We start from the raw sequence: 22,243 nt of genomic DNA on the forward strand, positions 1-22,243 counted from the left end.
TGACTCATTTAACTCTTTTACATTTCTTATGCTCACCCTTATTTTTATTGAATCTTACTGCTCTGTTTTATATTTAGTTTATCCTTTCTTATCGTATTTTATTTTTGTTTAATCTCAATGTTTTATCTAAATATTTTAGTTGTTATTTATGGTCTATTTTATACATTTTACTGTTTTATTATTTTAGTTTTTAATGTCTTACTTTCTAGACATACTTTTAGGATTTTATGTTTGTATGTTTTATGTTTTTTATAAACTCCTTTAGTGTATTTTATCCTGTTTTCTTGTAGCTTTTATCTCCAGTGTTTCCTCATGGGGAGCCTCCATGCTGGGAGTGACTCTGGCCTGCAGGGGGTCGTCCTGGGGGTCGTTCTGGCCTGGATGGTTGTGGAGCTCTGCACCACGGCTTCACCGCTGTGGTGTGGACTCCTCTTTCCGTCCGGGCCGGGATGGTCTCTGTGGGCCCCCCCCCCTTGTAGCTGCGGGCTATGAGACCTCCTGGCGTGGACGGCTCCCTGTTACCGTTTCCTCACCTGGATCCTCTGTGCCTAGCCATGTCTGCACCGTGTGTCTGCGTGCGTGTCTGTGTGTGTAATTTAGGAATTTAGGTGAATTGTAGTGTGCTTTTGTCTGCGGGGAGGGGGGGGGCATTAATAAGTTTTATGTTTATTTGTTTTTTCTTGTTTTTTTTTCTTCTGTTAAGCACTTTGTGTTTCATTATTTGTAGGAAAAGTGCTATATAAATAAAGTTTGATTTGATTTGATTTGATTCTAGTAATAATGTCAGATGAAGCGTTCCAAAGCTAAAAGAATGAGCCCTCTAGTGTATCTCTCCTTTGCCTTGAACAGGCTGTGTGCTGCAAAATGTGCTGCAATTCGGTCCCGAATTTCCCGCGCTGGGCTGCGGATGTGACGTCACATGACGCTGCATGCGCGTTCTCCCCGTTCTCCCGTGCCGGCTTCGCTGTTGGATGCAGTACCCCCAACGGCCGTCGTGGTGAAGGGTGGCGCTAGAGAGTCTCATTTCTTAAAAGGAGCCTCAAGCTCCTTTAAAGCAATTCTTAATAATTCTAAAAAAAATCATAATTCATCTCTTTGCTTTTCATCCTGATTTTCTCTGCTTTTGAGAGCCATCCATCAATTATCTAAGCCTTTGCTGGAGCCAACCCAGCGCTGTTCAGATGAAAGGCAGGGGGGTACAAAGGTCACCAGTCCAAATATAGATGAACAAATACACACGCTCACACTCATTCTGACAAGAAATTTAGAATGATTTAATAATCCTTTTTGGGGGAGGGGCAGAGTAAGCGAAGAAAAAGAAACATGCAATTGTGTTGAAAATATGTTAAAAAAAAAACCACACAGAAAGGTCCAGCTGGGATCTGGACCTTGAACATTCTTGCTGTGGGACAAAGAGGTTTGCAGGATAAAAATTTGAAAAATCTGAACAAAATCAACGGTTCATGCACCCCGACTATACAAATCCCAAATTGTGAAAACTGCAAATTTGCATTAAGAGTTTTATTTTGATTGCATCCACTAAAAATATAAAATTCCAATTTTTTTTTTTATGATTGCCAACTCTGAGAATGTGGAATAGACGGACGTTGAACATTTCAGAACTGTTAATTCTGAGTAACACATGGTTTGATTCATGTAACAAAAGCTGTGTAATGTAATGCTTCTGCAGTTATAGTAATATTAGTAATATTCAAAGTAAACATTTAAATTGATAGTCACTTAAAAGAGCAAACCTTTTTTAAATATTTTCCCATGGTTTTTATTTGTGAAGCCCTTTGATTCTGCAATGATCTATGAGTGCTTTCACCATTCCAGACAATTTCTTGCAGCTTTACTCTAAATGCATTTCCATGTCTTGGTGGGTTGAGTGTTCAAGAAATTATGATCATTGAGAATGTGGTTTTAAATGGACTCTCTCTCTGCAAATGGAAAAGCAAAGGAATTGCAATTATCAGTGCAAAGAGCTACTGTGAAGCCGCTATCATCATTCTCTATCCAAATGATTTTGCTTTTGTGAGTAGGAATGAGTAGGATCCACATCTGCAGTTTCCTTATATATTCTTGTATTGCACAGTAATAATTACATTTAATTTAGAATATTTCCTCTTCTGAATCACTCTTCCTTTTTTTCTTGCCTTTACGGATCACCATACAGGACTATACTGAGTTTCACTATTTAAGCTGATATACTGTATTTCAGTGTTTGAGTCTGAATTGATCTGACTCTTTCCAGATGCATCACGCAATGGACAAAGTCACAGTGGAATAGAAGAGGAGTTATGGATTTGTTGGACTCATCATCCTTTCAAAATGAACCCAAGGAGTCTGATCTGTGCAGATACTAACCACAACAGAGTAAAGGTCAGTTTTATGTCTGCTAACTGATCATGCTGATCTTCATCATAGCTGAAATCTGCATCACTCATATTTATTTGCATTTAAATTTCCACCCTCCCCCTCTTCCTCCAACCTGTCTGTCTCTAGCAGTCGGGTGAAGAGGTAACTGGAGAGATTGAAAAGGAACAGGGCTGCAGGTCTGGATGGCGTCAGCCCCTGATATAAACCTGTAGCCCTAACATCCCACCAGGGGTGGGTAGTAACGAGTTACATTTACTCCGTTACATTTACTTGAGTAAGTTTAGGGACATTTTGTACTTTTAGGAGTAGTTTTGAATTACCTTTACTTGAGTAGATTTGTGAAGAAGAAACTGTTACTCTTACTCCGCTACATTAGGCTACGTTGAGCTGTTACTTTTCTTTTATCCCCTTTTATCCCCTTTTATCCGCGTACGCATCAATCTCATGACATCACTGGGTGATTCTTTGGGAAAAATGTTTGTTTTTGCATGTTTTATCACATATACACAGACTCAAACACACACATTATATTTATATGAGTTCATGGGCTTGTTCTAGTTCTGCCTGCAGAGCCTGGTTAAAAAAGAAAAGGACAAAGGCTTGAAATTTTGTGCTACTTGTGCTTAATTTCTTATTATTTTATTTATTTTATTATTTATTAAAGTACTTGAATTTACTTTAAGATTATTTTAATTTAAGCTATTTTTCATTTTTTATTCATTTTAATTTATTTTATTATTTTATTTTATTAATTTGCCTGAAGATGATCATTTTGTACTTTTGTCTGTTTGAATGGCTGTGTTAAAAAAATAAATCAGACGTTACTCAACAGTTACTCAGTACTTGAGTAGTTTTTTCACCAAGTACTTTTTTGCTTTTACTCAAGTAATTATTTGGATGACTACTTTTTACTTCTACTTGAGTCATATTATTCTGAAGTAACAGTACTTTTACTTGAGTACAATTTTTGGCTACTCAACCCAGCTCTGCATCCCACATCATGAAAGTGTGGATAAACTTTTATTGGCCCAGCTGAATAAGCAAAAGCACACTTTCCAGGGCCCACTGCAGTTTGCTTATCGTTGTGGGACTGGAGTTGATGATGCTATCATACACCTGCTTCAACCACCCCACAGTCATCTGGACTAAAGAAGCAGGCAGTACTGTGAGGATCATGTTTCTCAAATCTTCCAGCACATTTGACACCATCCACCCTGCATTACTACTGTATGTAAGAAACCCCAGCAGACACAGATGGATGCCTCCACAATCACCTGGATTAATGACTACCTGACAAACAGACCACAGCTTTTGTTGTGAGCCTGACCAGGTGCCCAGCAGCACAAGAGCTCCACGGGGAGCGTATTCTCTCCATTCCTCTTCACACTGTACACAGACTCAGACTCCAGTACAAGTCAGTGTCCTGTAATCAGTAATGGACGAGAGACTGAGTACAGAGAACTGGTGGACCGGTTTGTGGCATGGTGTGGGAACAATCATCTCATCTTGAATGTGAGAAAGACACATTATACAGTATGATTGAGGATTTTAGAAGTGCCAGGATTAAGTAAAATAGTTTTTCCAACATGGGTGAATAAGTGGAGGTGGTGATCAATATTTCAGCGTCACATGGACAACAGACTGGACTGGAGATACAACATTGATGCTGTTTGTAAGAAAGGACACGGCAGACTTTACTTCTTGAGGAAGCTTAGGCCCTTAAACATTTGCAGCAATATGCTGTGGATCTTCTATAAGTCTGTTGTGGAGAGTGCAATCACATCTGCAGTCATCTGTTAGGGGAGCAGCATTGAGCTAGTGACTTAAAGAAGCTGAACAAGTGAATAAAGACTCTGTCCTGGGGACTGTTCTGGAGCTGATTGTGCAAAGGAGGATGCTTCATACAGTGAAGATCATGGACAACCCTGAGTTTCCTCTCCACAACACATCGATTGAGCACAGAGTGTCTTCAATCAGAGGCTTCTTCAGGTCTGCTGCAACACAAACTGCTACAGGAGAGCCTTCCTGCCCACAGCTTTAAACCTCTACAATGAATCTCTGAACTTTAATCTGACTTTAATCATGACTACTGCAACAATTAATTTCCCTTTTGGGATTAATAGAGTATTTTTTATTTTAACTCCCAAGGCCAGCGACATTATCTTCTGTGTTTGCATTTAGAATCTCCATCCACATCATGTGACTTCTTTTCCTCTCATTTGCCCTGGATGGTACTTTTAGTACACAGTAAGGGAATGTAGATGGTTCTGCCAGGTTGTTCAGAAATGATTGGCCTTTTTACAATATTTATAAAACAAAAAGTATTAATCTTTTCTGGTATGAGATAATATTAGAAATGTAACTGTTTTATGAACATATACAACTGTAAATGCATATACTTTTTTTTTATTATTTCCATGTTCATGTTAAAATGAAACCAAATAGCCAATTACAGTTTATAAGAATTAGTTTTTCTTGGCAGAAAAAAACAATTCTGAAGCCAAAAACACTGCTTTAAAGAACAAACTAAAGTTTTTAAATGATGAGGTACAGCCATAATAACAGCGAACAAGAAGACATCTGTAGCAGAAGCAAAGGGTTACCGGATCAGCAAAAAGAGAAACAGGTATCATGGTGGATGTGGTACACGTGTAGTTCCTCTGAGACGTTGACTTATGTCGCAGCCTGTGAATGCCATGTCAAACTGGCAAACAAATCTTTATTTAGAGAGCCTCTGGGTAGCACCTACTGACTGAGTTTTTAAAATAAAATGCAATAACACGCAGTAGAAAAAGTGGTTTACAAAAATAAGCAGTCATGTCCAACCAGAATGAGAGTAATAAAATGATGTGTCAAAAACAAACTGGTGTTGATAACACGCTGAAGAAAACGATAAAAGATTGCTAAGGTATGAATTCAATATTTCACAAAGGAAAGTGAATGGAAAGATATTCTAATAGTATATAAAAAAGCCATTCGCAAAGCCAGAACAGCTTATTATTCAACGTTGATAGAGGATAACAAAAGTAACCCACGTTTTCTGTCCAGCACTGTAGCCAGGCTGACAAAGAGTCACAACTCTGTTGAGCCGTGCATTCCTGCAGCTCTCAGTAGTGAGGACTTTATGGGCTTCTTCAACAGTAAAATCGCGAGAATTAGAGAAGAAATCAACCAGCCGGTTGTGGGTGTTTCTTCAGCTTTAGCGACTTCCCTAGGCTCTGACTTGTCTCTAGACTGTTTTGATCCTATAGACCTCCCTGAGCTGACTTCACTCGTTAATAGAGCTAAGTCAACCACATGTATGTTAGACCCCATCCCGACTCGTCTATTCAAACATATTTTTTCTCTTATTGGTACGACAATACTGGACCAAATTAACTTATCCCTAAGTTTAGGATATGTACCACAGGTTTTCAAAGTCGCAGTAATTAAACCTTTACTTAAAAAACCTTCTCTTGACCCAGACACCTTAGCTAATTATAGGCCAATTTCTAACCTTCCATTTGTGTCTAAAATTCTGGAAAAGGCAGTTTCAAGCCAGTTATGTGACTATTTGTATAGAAATGATCTGTTTGAAGTCTTTCAGTCAGGGTTCAGAATGCATCATAGCACAGAGACAGCACTTGTTCGAGTCACGAATGACCTCCTTATGGCCTCAGATAAGGGATTAGTGTCCATACTGGTTCTACTGGACCTCAGTGCTGCTTTTGACACTATAGATCATGGCATTTTACTGCACAGGTTAGAGCATGTTGTTGGGATTAAAGGGACAGCTCTATGTTGGTTTAAATCATACCTATCTGACAGGTTCCAATTTGTTCATGTACATGAGGTTTCTTCAGAACAGTCAAGGGTCTGTTATGGTGTTCCGCAGGGTTCAGTGCTAGGGCCAATCTTGTTCAGTTTATACATGCAGCCGTTGGGAAGTATAATCCAGAATCACGGCATACACTTTCATTGTTATGCTGATGATACGCAGCTCTATTTGTCTATGAAGCCGGATGAAACAGAACCGTTAGTTAAACTTCAGGCATGTCTTAGGGACATCAAGGACTGGATGTCCAGAAATTTCCTGCTTCTAAATTCAGATAAAACAGAGGTTATCATTCTTGGTCCAGAGCATCTTAGGAAGGGATTAGATGGTGTTGCGATGGCTTCCAGTGCAACTGTGAGAAATCTTGGTGTTATTTTCGATCAGGATTTGTCGTTTAAACCATATGTCAATCAGGTTTGTAAAATAGCCTTTTTCCATCTCCGTAATATTGCAAAGATTAGGAAAATCCTCTCACAGAGTGATGCAGAAAAACTAGTTCATGCGTTTGTATCTTCTAGACTAGATTACTGTAATGTGTTGTTAGCAGGATGTCCAAGTAATTTGCTGAATAGGCTCCAGCTGATCCAAAATGCAGCAGCACGAGTACTGACAGGAATTAGCAGGAGAGACCACGTCTCTCCAGTGTTAGCGTCGCTCCATTGGTTACCCGTAAAATTCAGAATCCAATTTAAAATTGTATTACTTGCGTATAAAGCCCAAAACGGCTTAGCTCCGCATTATTTGCAAGACCTGATAGTGCCTTATGTTCCTGTCAGAGCTCTCCGTTCTCAGAGTGCAGGTTTACTTGTAGTTCCTAGAGTATCTAAATGTAGATTTGGAGGGCGGGCGTTCTGCTATCAGGCGCCACTACTATGGAACCAACTTCCAATCTGGGTTAAGGGGGCTGACACCACCTCCACCTTTAAAACTAAACTTAAAACATTTCTGTTTAGTAAAGCCTATAGTTAGTGTTTAGTAAACCTCTAGCTGGTGTTGGTAAATCTCTAGGTAGTGTAAACTTTAGTGTGTCAGAGTCGCTCCTGTGGTTTCTTGTGCTGGCCCCCCCCTTCTCCTCCCTTTTCTCTCTTTTGTCCATGTTGCAGCATCCTTTGCCGGACACCGGAACCTGCAGGTGGTCGTGGGTGGCTTGTAGCTTGCATTACGGAGCACAAGTCTTTCCCCGACCCTGCACCCCAACCTGGGACTTGCTGATTGGGCCGGAGCTTCGGGAGCTGCGTGCTGGCCTGCGGTCCCCACCCCTGGTCATCCCGTTGCTGCCCCCCCCTTCTCCTCCCTTTTCTCTCTTTTGTCCTGCAGGTGGCCGTGGGTGGCTGTAGCTTGCATTACGGAGCACAAGTCTTTTCCTGACCCTGCACCCCAACCTGGGACTTGCTGATTGGGCCGGAGCTTCGGGAGCTGTGTGCTGGCCTGCGGTCCCCACCCCCGGTCATCCCGTTGCTGCTTCCACCTGCCTGCTGTGCTGTTGCCGTCCCTGACCCACCAGTCTGGCCCTCGGCAGGAGGGTCCCCCCTGATGAGCCTGGTCCTGCTCAAGGTTTCTTCCCTCCTAAAGGGGAGTTTTTCCTTGCCACTGTTTGGCTTAAGGTTTTTCTCCCACTAGGGGAGTTTTTACCTGCCATTGTTTATGTAATAATTGCTCGGGGGTCATGTTCTGGGTATGGGTCTCTGTAAAGCGTCTAGAGACAACTCTGTTGTATTAGACGCTATATAAATAAAATTGAATTGAATTGAATTGAAAGAAACTATAAATCACCCTGAGTTTCCTCTTTTCTAAATAACTGTCTTTAAGTTTTAATGTTATAGGAACATTTTTCAAAGCATCCAGTTCTACCATTTCTTTCCCTCATTAAAGTCACCGTTAATAATCTACAGAAGTTTCCAAATTCTGGCATTACTCTGCCTTCCTTAGACACAAAACTATATTAAACCTGTATTTCAAGGAAACTCCAGGAACAAAAAACATAAATAAGTCAACCCAAGTCAAAAGGTTTTTTACCTTAAATGACTTCCTGACTAATTCCAAACTGTGAAGACAAAAGTTCTCCTTCACACAACAGAATAGCGTATAAAAGCACAATGCATAATGCTCTCCTCATTAACTGTTTGGCAGTGTTAAGTGTCAGTGGCTGTACCTTCATGACAGAAGGCTCCGGTGAAGGCAGACTGGCTGCAGTCACATGAGAACCCGTTGTTTTTTTCCATACAGTGTCCTTGGTTCTGGCAGAGCCCACCGTAGCTGCTGCAGTGGCCCGGGCATCCAGGTCGAACTCCTGGAGTGATCTTTGCCCTCTCCTCCAGGTCCAGAGTGACGCCATTCAGCTGCAGAGAACGGATGCAACCCAGAAAGCCTCTCTGTCTGGACGCAGTGCCTCCTGCCAACAGAAACAAAACAACAGGTGATACACTTGTTGCCTATTTCTGTATGATATATGCAGTAGCCTACTGCCAGCTTTGACTGACACAAACTGAAGCCATCTTGACAACACTTAACAACAGATCTAGGAAAAAAGTACATTCATTAGATTGCTCTTTAATTTTTTTCATCTTATAAAATAAACTTCAACAGTTATATTTCTGCATGTTGGGGCATTTTTTGTTTTCGCTGACATAAATTTTGATTAAAAAGCCATATCTTGCCAATGCCTATTCTAGAGGGCATAAACAATGCTTGGCCCTGGTAATACTTTTGATTGGCATACTCATTTTTTGCACTGACAGGGGAGATGGACCAACAGTTTGCTTTTACATCTGACAATTGAGATCTTGGAAAGAGTAGTGAGACCTAGTGAGCAGCAGTAAGGCATCACCGCCCCAAAAAAATAAAAAATAAAAAGAGTAAAACAGATGCAAATTTTGCTTTAAGAAAGTCGATGGAGAATTACAGGGCAAGTGCTGCATTGTGTCTTACTAGAGAAAGAGAGCGTATGACAGGGAACTGAAAGAGGAATTGTGGTATTGCATAAGGAAGCCTGAAGTAACAGAAAAGTATGTTGGAGTGGTACAGGACATACATACCCCTTTTACACCAAGCTGGTTCCACAGTGAGGTGTATAGGAGTAATGGGTTTCAGTTTAAAGTGAGACTGCAGCAAGGATCGGTCTCAAGCTTCTTCTTGTTTGTCATGGTGATGAATAGGTCGTCAAGTTGCGTTTCAATAACAAAAGAAAATCAAACTTCTGAATTTGTGATAAAGGTAGCGCTGCAGGGGGTTGGTGTTTCAAGTGAATGGGGTTTCCGAATAAGCGTAACTCTCGTCAATCTCATCCTCTGAGACTTCTCTTCATAATAACTAAAAAGAAAATGTCAACGTTTAAGAAAATGGAGAAAAAAATCTTTAGTCTTGGACAAGTTATTGCAATTTTCGCTACTGCTATTGAGAAAATAGCCAGATGATGAAGGCAGTGGATGATCATTCAAACGATTATTCAGAGGCAAAGCCCTTATGTAATGCATAATAATTAAGTAATGTTATAGCACAACCACATTGTATAATGAGGCCAAAAACAGCTGGAAACTAGGTTTCGATGGCTTTAGATTGATTGGCTACATCACATCCGGCACTGCCAGCGACGTGGAAATGTGCTAAAGGCATTTCCATTACACTTTTGCAATAAACTGGATTATGGAATGGCCTGAAAAACCACCTTGTGAAAGCGTTAGAGAGGTTTTTGCAATATTTGGGAGTTGTTTCAAATTAGAGCACTTTCCATCGCAGGTTTACTTTTTCGATATTTGGGTTTTGCGCAAATCTTGTTAGGATCTGCGGTGGGCTGGATCCACTCACAGAAACAGAATCGACAGAATATTTGAGTTTTCAAAAAACAATCCTTTTTTTTTACTGCCGTGAACAAAAAGCGCTGCACTGAGGCAGGGGAAGAAAACCAATGAAACAAGTAGCAACAGAAAATCACTGCAAAGCAGGAGAGAAAAACTGGTTAACATAAAACTCTGCTTACGCAGGCAACTCTGGGAAAAAACAACATCTGAAAAGTAATCAAAGTATAAACAAAATGTTAACAAGATAGGTTAATCGAAAAAGACTTGAGAAAAAAAAGTTATGTACACTGGCTCAGACCAAACATGCAGAATGTTATCTGGCAAAGAACAGATGCCATAGGCAGTTTTAACACTTCCTGAAGATGAGCTGCAGGTGTGGGAATCAAGCCACACCCACGAGCCGCCTTCAGGGAACACAAGAAACAAAAGGAAAAAGGAAAGTCTAACAGCCCAAAAACCGAACCTAAAAAAAATGTAGGAGTGATGCAAATGCGACTACTGATGAGATCAGACAGGAGCATCTACCATGTTTGCAGATGACATTGTGATCTGTGGTCGGCAGTAGCAGTAGAGATTAAGAAGGTGCAGACGCTTAAATAATTGGGCAGAACTCTGCAGAGCAATGGGGAATGTAGAAAAAAAAGGTGAAGCAGAGAGTTTGGTTAGGGTGGAGTGGAAAGAAAAGAGCTTCTGGAGTTATCTATTGCAGCAAGAGTAAAGGGAAAGGATTACAATACATCACACCTCTCTACGGCTTTGAAACACCAGCACTGAGCAAGAGACAGAAAGAATAGCTGGAGGTGGCAGAATCAAACATCTTTGGCAGTGATGAGGATAGATAGGATTAAAAACAAGCACGTTACAGGAATAGCCAGGGTCATGTATCTGAGAAAAAAATAAGGCTAGACTGAGATTTTCGGACACAAAGGGAGGGATAGTGATAGTGATACATTGGTAGAATAATGTTCAAAATGTAAATGCCAGGCAGGAGTAAAATGGGAAAACAGAGATACGATTACTGAAGTGAAAGAGAAGATGCAGTTGGTTTGTGGGACAAAGAATGACGCAGAACATGGTGTAAAATGAAAACAGATAATCTGCAGATACTCTGCTTTCCCAAAGGGAAAAAGGGAAAATGAAAGTAAGATTTTAAAACAGCATACTTACATAGGTCCTCGACAAATTACATTCCCCCCGGAAAGTGTCAACATCTCATTTTATGTATTGCACTTGTTTTCACAGATTGCAATTGGCAAAATAGCTATTTGTCTCCCAGTTTAAGTTTTCAAAAATTCGGCCATCAGCTTTTCATTCCACAAAACACCAACAGCTTTCTTCTTAAGGAAGGAAGGAACATCAAGAGAAAACATAGCAAGATATTTAATTACGTTTGCTGTAAACAACTCAGTACAGACAAGTCTAACAAAGACAACAAATGCACTCATAGATTACTTCTTTTTGGTGACTTAATCATCAAAAGCTAAAATGCAAAGTATTAACTGAAAGGAACTGCTATTCATGAGTGTAAATAGAGAAATGTTTAAATCCCAGTTTTAATAAAAGACCAACGGAAGCGTCCTGAGAGATGCAACCTCTGAATACAGTAAGTGAAAGACACAAGGGACTGGAGCTGCCAAAGAAAGCAGTCCTGCATCCTGGTTCTGGCATAATAGCAAATCAATAAATAAATTTAAGTATTTTTACTTTGTTCTGCAAGTGTGCAGCAGTAGGTCTCGGTACATAAACCCATGTTGGAGCAGCTGAGTAATCTGAAATTTAGTTAGCTGAAAGGATTTAAATCAAAGGTGTGGCAGGGTGGAGGAGCTGCAGCCACTCAGGCTGATTAGGGCACAGGTGGGCCCAATCAGCCTCTCCACTCTGCCAGCCTTCATAAGGCATGGCTGCCCAGCAGCAAGGGTTCAGACTGAAGCTGTGAAGCTGCTGTGAAGGTGCTTGTTCACGTGTTGGCGGTGTTTTCATGGTCTAATAAAGGGGTCTGCACGAAACTCCGTGTCTCTCCATCCTTCGGTCGGCCCCGGTAGCACTCGCCCTGCTACATCTGGCTCCCAACGTGGGGCGCGAAGGATGGAGGAGAGAGGCATGGAGCGGGCCCTGGACACGCTCGCCCGGGCCATGGCGGGCATGGCGGCCGCCTTCCGGGACCAGGGCAAGCGGCAGCTGGCCGCCATGGAAGCCCTGGTGGCCGCGGGGCGACCCACCGCCCCTGCGCCCCGTCTGAGGGCCACGGCAGCAACGCGGGAGGAGCTGGCGGCGCCGCAGCTGAGAGGCCGGGAGGCAGAAGCTGCGGGCCGCCAAGCGACGGCTCCCGAGGCGGCGGGACCCGCGGAGCGACCCATCCCTGCAGCCCGTCTGAGGTTCGCCGCGGCGGCGCTGGTGGCGCTGCAGCCGACCGGCCGTGAGGCAGTGGCTGCAGGCCGCCAGGCGACGGCTCCCGAGGCGGAGGCGGAGACGGAGGCGGAGGCGGAGTTGGCGGGGGAGGCGGCTTCGGAGGCGCAGCCGCCAGCGACGGCGGGTCCCGCGGAGACGGGGCCGGACCTGCGGCCAGAGCAGAGTGTGGGGGAAGAGGCGGTCCTGGAGGCGGACCAGCAGCCCGCGGAGGTGAAGGAGGCAGTCGTGCGCGCACCGGGTGGCCCGAGGCCACCATGGGCCCGGCCCCGAGCGCATCCTCCACGGCGGGTGGGCCGACGCCGGGGGCGACCACCCCGACCGTTCCGCGGCTCAGGCCGACGCCGTGGGCGACCACCCGACCAGGAAGCCCAGAGGGTTCCTCTCCCGCTCCGAGGAGGCGGAGGGGGGAGTAGGCTCGGCCGGATGGACCCCGGCTTGAGGTTGGCGTTGGGGGTGTGTGGCAGGGTGGAGGAGCTGCAGCCACTCAGGCTGATTAGGGCACAGGTGGGCCCAATCAGCCTCTCCACTCTGCCAGCCTTCATAAGGCATGGCTGCCCAGCAGCAAGGGTTCAGACTGAAGCTGTGAAGCTGCTGTGAAGGTGCTTGTTCACGTGTTGGCGGTGTTTTCATGGTCTAATAAAGGGGTCTGCACGAAACTCCGTGTCTCTCCATCCTTCGGTCGGCCCCGGTAGCACTCGCCCTGCTACAAAAGGATACTGAGATAAATATATTGAGAGTTTTTCCCGCCATATCATTGCAGCAGCTTTCCCAGTCATAGTGGAGCCCGGGATGCTCTCAAACTCAACAAATATGCAGCCAGAGGAGGTGCTGTATGTTCAAATTAAAATTGTGCAGGCACGGTTTCCAGGTGTAGCCACCACCCATTGGAGCTCATGAACTATACTCAAAAGTCTCAGGGAGCCAATCAAATAATGTTATCCTTGTAGAGTCTCTGAGCAGATTTAACACAATGATAACAGATTGGCGATGTCAACAGTGTAGATGACTGCAGATGAGTAATGGCTTTGGCATTGACAGTTAAAAATACTCTTATAAATAACTATACATTAACCAGAAGACAGCACTCAAAACATTCCTTTGCTAAGTAGATGTATTTACTGTTTTGCTGAATGACTACAGCAAAAGTTGAATTTACTTTTCTACACAAGTCACTCTCCTGTTGACTCGTTTCTGTTGCTCTGAATGATCAGCTTGTCCCTTGCCCTGTGATCATGGTCATGATCAATGGCCTGATAAAGTCATGTCATGTCATATTTAATGTTTCATTTCATATGCCAGGTATATGCCATGCTTATACAGTGCGGTAATGTTCAATGTTAATGATATTGATATTTTCCCTGACATATAATAACTGTAACTACTGTATATTGTAATAATGAGAAACATACTAATCAGAAACTCCTCTAGGATTAACCAACTCCTCGTACAGTACGGAGCGATCTCCTCAACTCAGGTGGTTTATGCTCAGACCCACATCTTTTACAGTGTCAGCTAAGAGCAGAGGTTATCCATTTGTCAGGAGAGCTGCCCTTCTATTGCTACAAGAAAACCAGCTTCTCTCTAACCACTGTTAGTTGACCCCTTCATTCAGTCTCACAGTTTGCAGTAACTAATAACTTGTTCTCAGAGATGGATGAGATGCAGACAGTTTGGTAGCACACACAAAACATGACTCAGTTGAGCAATGATGTACGGCGCCGCATTAGTGCCAGCTGGTCTTTTTTTGGGGGCCATTTTCATCCCAGAGCGTAATGTGCAGGTATCACAAATGAGGCGATCCCCTTGGGAGCTAGTACAGGAGGACATGCAAGTATTTTATGCTCACTCTCAGCCCTCTGCATGGTTTGTTCTAATTAGTTTAATCTCATTTGTAGATCCTGCGTCCTCCCCAGCTTTCACCTGCACGCTCTGATTCTGTGGAGGCCAAGGTTAAGTTGACAATCACTCCCAGTATCGTTGCGTATGCCTATTAAGTGGAGGTTGATTGGACTGTAGCCCAGACCTCAAAACTGAAGTGTTTTATCATTAAAAAAGCATTTGAAATCTTCAGTGTGAGAGATGTACTTACTGAACTAAAGCTTTTCAGTCTTCATTTTTTCAGACCTAATAGAGCTCACTTTCCTGCCTCAGTAAATGTCTTGCAGGTGAAGAGATGGGATCAACACTTCGGTAGTAACAAAGACAAATGTGTGTGGTGCGCTCCTTTTATATGGGGAGGATTATGTGCAAGGATATTTGATTAATTTTGACATGGCATGTTGAAGCTGAGCGAGACTGATAGAACCTAACAGTTCCCGAAGTGCAGATTTTATGCAACTAATTCCACAGTTCTTCTTTCATTTCTTTTGATTTAATCTCCCTCCCTTGCACAGATGTTTCTCCCTTTGTGAAACACTGCATTAGTGCATTGTACAGTGTGAAATATGAGTAAAAGCCCTCCAGCTGATGGTTTTGCATTAGGTTCTGCTCTGTGTTCTGTTCAATATGCCCGCATTAAAAAGCTACCTTGAATCTAATATTTGATGATAAACTTGGCATCACTGTACAACAATGCTGTACATTGATTCGCCATTGGTTTTCTTCATAATTTGATTTATCTCTGACTGCTTATATTTCTCCTGAACCTGGTTCTTTCCTGGTCTCCCTTTTGAGTATTTTGAAATACTGGTTTAATGCTGATAACTCTGTAATTGCAGAATGAAAAACAATTATTTAGGAAGAACATCCCCGAATCTGTGTCTTTCATAATCCCTGCACATAATCCTCACATATCCATTTACTATTTCCATTGTATTGCAGAGAAATGTGATTTTTATAAACTATTAAAATAGTCCTGCCCATTTGAGGAGAATGAGCCAGTCACTTGAGTGAGAGACTTATAGAAATTATCAAACATTTTTTTATTTTAAAAGGAAAATGTCAGCATGAAGCAGTGTTATAATAGAAAAGAAAATCTTAAAGTTCAATGGCTTATCATTTCTTAACAGAGACTAATTAAATTAACACTTTTGGTATTTCTGTAGAAAAAATACGCCCCTGTTTTCTTTATTAAAGCAAGTATTAGAAGCACATTAAGATCAATAATTCTGAATGCATTTGATTTTATTTTGATATCAGTGGTGCTGGTAGTCAATCACAGGGAGAACAATGACAGAGGTTCTTATTGAGCAGACACAGAAAAACTGCCCACACTGTTGCATATGGACTGTTTTTTATTTGTATCTGTTTGTTTTGTTTTTTTGTTTTAGTTTTAGTAAAGACCTGCATCAGCTCCCCTGGACAGGATACATTGTTAAATTTAAACACAAAATATCCATATTAGTTACTGAAACAGAGCTTTGGGCAGAATTCTAAGTAGATATATCACAAATACACCTTGAAATAAGTCAAGAACATCTATAAGTGCAATATTCATCCTCAAAAACAACTTGAATGTGTGTTTACGATCAATGAGCAGTTAAGAGACACAACGGTAATGAAGTTTAAGCAGCCAAACATTTCATAATCCATTATTCTTCCCACTTTGTTCAATCTTTTTTCACCACTGGCAGCAAAGCAGCCCCAGAGCATGATACTACCACCTCTACACACCACAACTAGTGATCTGTGTTCTTGTGAATGCCTCATCTTCAGCCTTCACTGTAGTGTGTTTGTTTAGTAATCCAATGAAAGCAGTTAATCAAATACTTTTTAAATTGGCAAGAAAAGCACACAGCTGCAGTCAATAATCATCACTCACAGGATGTCAGAAAGCCTCAGAAAGCTAAAACATTCTGGACTGACCAACAGCCAGACAAAATTAACGTGTGACCTCTATGTCATAACACTGTGGTGCTGTCCAAAACACATCAATGAGCCCTATCGCAACACTAACACTGGGCAACGTGGCCCTCTGTTATGCCAAACGGGGATCCTGTTTGCTGTCAGACTCACAAACATTATTCTCTCTTAATAAATACAACAAAAAAATGTCTGTTAGTCATCCACAGAGTCAAAACAATTCCATGGTTCATTTCACTAAAAACCTTTAAGAGCCCCGGTGAATTAATGAGCCATATCCTTCATGACCCATTTTGAAAGATTTACCTTTTCAGTTGAAAAAAACATGAAGCAGATGGAGTTCTGAAATCAAAAAGCATAGAAAAAAAACGACCAAGATATTATTATGTTTCAATTCTTAAAGGGACAGGTCCATTACTGTCATTCTGATCCTGTTATAAGGAAGCAGTAACCGTGAAACATCCTCCTCAATTTGTGTCAATTGGCAGTAGCATATCCAACAGATTTTAGATGGCAGTGACCTGAACATGATGTCTAGTAAGTACACACAGTCCTTTCCATGGATTTTATGTCCACTAAAAGTTCAAATTACCCTTAGTTTGTCCGTAGAAACCCTATCCACAATACCAATTAAGATGAATTACATTTTTACGTCTTGTCAAAGGCTGAAAAAAGCAAATATTCTTACATCGGCTGCTTGCCCTCTGGGCTGACTTTAATGACCATCACGCTCCAAATGTATATTCTGTTCTAGCTCAAACATGCTTTGACTCAAGTTGTTTTGGTCTTCAACAAAAGTTTACACTCATTATCATCTAGTAAAAGACCTCGATATGATTTAACTCTGAAATGTCTCTTCAATGGAAATTTGTTCATGATAAAAAATTGAAAGATAATAGCCTGACATTTTAACTATCAAAGTGCCGAAGTTAGTTTGGCATCATGTACAATACTGTAAAGGCTTAGCATTAGGTGGATGTGACTGAAATTCTGCCTGATTCTGTGAATTTTGTTCACAGTTAAAGATTTTAAATCAAAATGGCTTTGTTGACATTGTTGCACACTTTTAAAGGCAGCAAGCTGCATAATTCACCGTATCAGATCATTATTTATTTAAAGGAGCTTGAGGCAGGATTGAGGCAGGATTTATGAAAAAAATTCGTATACGTTTTAAGTTTTCTAGTAATAATGTCAGATGAAGCGTTCCAAACCCAAAAGAATGAGCCCTCTAGTGTATCTCTCCGTTGCCTTGAACAGGCTGTGTGCTGCAAAATGTGCTGCAATTCGGGCCCAAATTTCCCGCGCTGGGCTGCGGATGTGACGTCACATGACGCTGCATGCGCGTTCTCCCCGTTCTCCCGTGCCGGCTTCGCTGTTGGCTGCAGTACCCCCGGCGGCCATCGTGGAGAAGGGTGGCGCTAGAGAGTTTCATTTCTTAAAAGGAGCCTCATGCTCCTTTAAGGTAATTATTGATCAGCGTAAAACAAAAAGCAAAGACTTGACATGTCCTTTGCACAGTAAAACAGACATTTCTGTCAATGCAACTAGCATAATCAACTCTAATTAACAAAGTTCTCGACCGTCTAAGCCCCAGAGACTACCAGTGAGCATCTCCTTACGTCTGCTTAATAAGCAGTGGTCAATTTGGCTGTCTGACACTGCAATACTTAAAGATACGGTTTCTGAATCTAAATGTTGAGTCTTTTAACATGGTCTTCGGGTTTGGGTGTTTGTGCAAGAATTTACATAGGTGTACATAGGTGTTTGCTTGTGAACTGGAGATAACGTGAGATGAAACATTGCAGCACATATCATTAACCCCTTAGCTGTTATTGATGTTAATGCTCAGGCACTGTACACTAACTTTCCATAACTGTGGAATCTTAATTGTTAAGACTAACTGTTACTCCATGTAATCTGAAATAGCCCTGTCTCACCCTTTTGGAGACACATGGAAATGTTCACACTTTTACTTCTCACCTATGAATAACTGGCTGTTTAGCTGCAGATGGATGAGTCCGTCGGCCGGCGCTTCCTGTGTGGCGGTAGGGAAACCGTCGACACGGAGTGATGCCTCTTTCACGTTTCGCTCAGCTCGCACACTGTGCCAACGGTTGTCATTCATTGGGAGGCCCGTCTTCACGCGAACCTCCAGAGGTCCGTTTCCCACGTCGAAGGAGAAGACGATCTCTGTGGAAGCTGATGAAGGGTAATTTTACAGAGGATGAGATAAATACAAACTAAGAAACTGTGGAATTGGGAAGGACTTCTTAATGAATTCCCTTAAAAACGAATAGTTGTTTCATAATATAAGTCAGAGGCTGTGACTACGATAATATATTGATATTTGTACTGATGGAAAAAACACAAACAAACTTTAGTGGCACTATGTATACTAATAATGTAAGGCAAGGCAAGGCAAGGCAAATTTATTTATATAGCACAATTCAACGTACAATGTACATTTAATACTGTATTTTTTAGATGGATCTATATTTTTGGATGGAAAATATTTATGTTTTTTTTTAAATACAAAAATAAAATCCCGATTTTTTTCTCTGAAAACCCGATTTTCGATTTCGATTTCGATTTTTTTGGTAAAACTACAAAAGACAATGGAATAAATTGTTTCAAATATTTTATCTTTATTTTTAAAGAAAAATAGCAAACAAATTTCCCTATTGGGAATGAAGTGCAATTGAAAGATACTGTAAATCCTCCTTGAGTTTAGTAAAGTGACAACATTTACAATTTTCTTGACCAAACAAAGATGACTAGACGAGCTCTGTCTGTAATGCAGCAAGCTGCAAAAAAGGAAAATCGATTTTCCGATTTTCCTTTTTTTAACATCGTCTTGATTAATAAATCCGATTTAGATTTAAAATCGATTAATCGCACAGCCCTACTAGGAAGTAAAGCTTGGTAATCTTGCTAACCAGATTTGGTTTGAAAATTTAAACAAATTCCACCTGCTCCCTCTCTGATGTGCTGCAGCTCCATTTACACAAATCTTACAGTTAACGTGCCGCCTAGCATCATCTTATACGTGGAAGAAGACTGATTGTTGGTGACTGGTGGTTTGAATGTATGTACAGTGGCTTAAGTAACACCAAAAGCAACTAAAGGAATCTCATCTTTCATTTTTCTTCCATTGTTCTCGTGTTTTATTGTCATTCCAAGCTAAAATGTTTTGCCGTACAGCGGGAGTACTAACTGTAACATGCCAGTTCACTGCTGACATGGATAATAGCAGGTAGAATACATGAAGGTAACTCAACTGTGTTACTGCTGCCAAATGGAACTTAAAAACAACAACAGAGCCTATGAAAATCACACTGTGGTCTGATATTGGCTAAACTTGGAAAATCAATGGGTAAATGACTATTTTACTGGGAAGGGAGATCTAAACCAAAATAATGCAGCCCAGACTGTTGTGCAAATTAATCACAGAAAATGCACAATGTGGGTGTAATAAGTAACAGAGACACATCATATTCTTTGTTTTTAAAAATTCCAAACAGAAGAGGAGCTTTTACTTCTTATTCTATTTGTCTAAAACGATAATAGTAACAATTTGCCTTTTTTTTGTTCCTTTAGTAATGTTGTTAAAGCAGAGGTTTAGTCTTTTCCAGCCTGGGTCCAGATTGTGCCATTATTCAATAAACCCATTAGCTAGTTGTGTTCCTCAATCATCATATGTTGGCAGAGGACTGAACTGACTTCCATCTGTTGGTAGCTTGGACAGACAGCTGGACACAGATCTGGGATCATTTAGAAAACTAGCTTTGGGGCAGTAATGCAGGAATGCAGCTACAAACCCATTTGTTTCTGTGCGTGCGTGTGTGTTTATGAGTGTTAAGCCAAGTGCCAGGACCATGGTAAGATCAATAGGATGCTCACTGTCAAACATGCTTGTAAAAACCTCCTTCCAGCTCTGCACTGTGAAAACACACTTGAAACACATCAGCTGCAATCTCTGAAATCTCATTTGATTTTAATCATTTTGACATTCAGTGATACATCTGTGGGCTCAACCAGAAATGTAGTTAGAATTTGCATGTTTTTTACTGTGTTATTGTAAGGAAAATTAAATGTGACATTTGCAGGTCAGTTATCATCAAGCAATAGCACTACTGAACCACTTCAAAAATACCCATCTACATGATTTTTTTCGCTGTTCTTTAGTGAGCTTTCACCAGTGAAAAGGCAGATGGGAAACGTACTCGGTTCTGGCTTGTTGCCAGTTTAATCGACACAAACAGAAAATAATCACTCCTCCGTCACTGGCAGTCTTGTTTATTAAATATCTGATTTAAAATTCTGACACCTCTTGGCCTAGACCCAACTTCTTAATATCAGAAATGATCATGGATGCACTGACCCCAATGTGCCCAAAACCTACTAAAATAGGGAGAATTGACCTTTACTTCTGGAGTTCCCTGGACTATGGAGTGCTGAAATAACTACACAAACTAAATAGTTTGGGAATATTTCATTTTGAGTTTTATCACTCCTCTTTTCTATTAGCAACTAAATGCAAAGGCAACTATCATACACTGTATTACACAATATAATGGAAGAGGAGAATGAAAATATTACAATACCGCAGACTGCTCACAGTGTGTAAAAATTTCAGTGTGTTCACCGCTTAACCGGTCACTCAATTTTGCGTTTTAATGTAAATGACCAGGAAGAAAAAATTAAATAAACCAAAAAACACAAGAATATATCACATGACTACTGTTTTCACCTACTCCCAGTACCAGCTTGGGGGGGGTAAACCTATTCAAAGCAATGGGACAAAAAGCACTTATATATTTACTTACAGCTCAGCTCGATCCGTATGAAGTCCTTGATGCCCAGATTTTCCAGAAAGACCCCAGAAGAGAATGTTGTTTTAAACAGAAAAGCGATGTCAGCATTCAGCTCTCCATGAAAGGTGGGGAAGTGAAGGTAGGATGTCTTCCTATCAAAAAATGCGGCATTCCAAAAGTTTTCTGAAAGACATAAAGACTGAAAAGCTTTGCATACTTGCAAGAAGATATGTAAAACCTTTTTTTTTTTTTTTGGCCACTGCATGTATAACTCTGGAACAAAGCTCATTAAAGAAAACTCATTATGATGTCTGCATAATGAAAACCATGTGGTAAACAAATGATCCAACTGTTCAGCTAATTAGCTGAATGCAAAAAACATAATACTAGCTATGGTAACTATTTTAGTTGATTTATCTTTGTTCTTACTTTCTCATTAAACTTAATGTTGGAATTATAAGCAATTAAACTGTTAAGCTCTATCAAATTAATTTATTGATATATTTTCCTATTACAAGCTGTCATTAAAGAGAATAAGCAAGTCATATTTTAGCAGTCATTGTGCTAATTAGCTAGTGTGATTTACTGCACAATAGTTTTCCACAATTTAAAATGGCAGGAAGGACACTTGATACAAAGATACTTTTAAATTAAACTATTGTATGGTTGAGAAAAAAAACTTATTCCTCACATTATCTCCCGCCAAACCACGGAGAATTTATATGAGGACCAACAGAAGTGTCATTTATGACAGCAACTTTGTACAAATCAACAAGCAGTTGAAAAAGACTTACTGTCTCCATGACAACGCAGTGGTCCCACCCTGTAGGCAGCTTCTGACCCTGGCCGATGGATGTCACCCAGCACCAGAGACCGGACTGGGAGGGTCTCCTTATGGGTGATCAGGCCCGAGTCATTGGTCCTGAGAAAGAGAGGGAAAAGATAAAGATAAGATAAAGGACAGAAATGCAGTGAGTAAGTAACAAGAGATGAACAGAAATGAGACAAGGAGACAAGCAGTGGAAAAGTCACAAAAGACAGTGTACGTGTGCCTACTTGGACCCACACTACATTCAGCATTAAGAACACTACTACTACTACTACTACTGTCATTTAGCAGACGCTTTTATCCAAAGCAACTTACATCTGAGACACACACCATGGAGCAATTATGGTTAAAGGAGCATGAGGCAGGATTGAGGCAGGATTTATGAAAAAAATTCATATAC

General features: G+C 41.1%; 1 protein-coding gene across 1 annotated transcript in view; it reads right to left on the bottom strand.

Moving 5' to 3' along the window:
* LOC133458594 (contactin-associated protein-like 4) overlaps positions 1-22,243 on the bottom strand; it is a 154,507-nt gene that overhangs the window by 13,779 nt on the left and 118,485 nt on the right. The window contains exons 16-19 of the mRNA XM_061738655.1: positions 21,809-21,936; positions 21,027-21,197; positions 18,181-18,399; positions 8,346-8,585 (exon numbers count right to left, since the gene is read on the bottom strand). Of these exons, the coding sequence (XP_061594639.1) occupies positions 8,346-8,585; positions 18,181-18,399; positions 21,027-21,197; positions 21,809-21,936 (758 nt within the window). The remainder of the gene's footprint in view (positions 1-8,345; positions 8,586-18,180; positions 18,400-21,026; positions 21,198-21,808; positions 21,937-22,243) is intronic.

Source organism: Cololabis saira, chromosome 13, assembly GCF_033807715.1.
Source record: "Cololabis saira isolate AMF1-May2022 chromosome 13, fColSai1.1, whole genome shotgun sequence".
NCBI classification, from domain to species: Eukaryota; Metazoa; Chordata; class Actinopteri; order Beloniformes; family Belonidae; genus Cololabis; species Cololabis saira.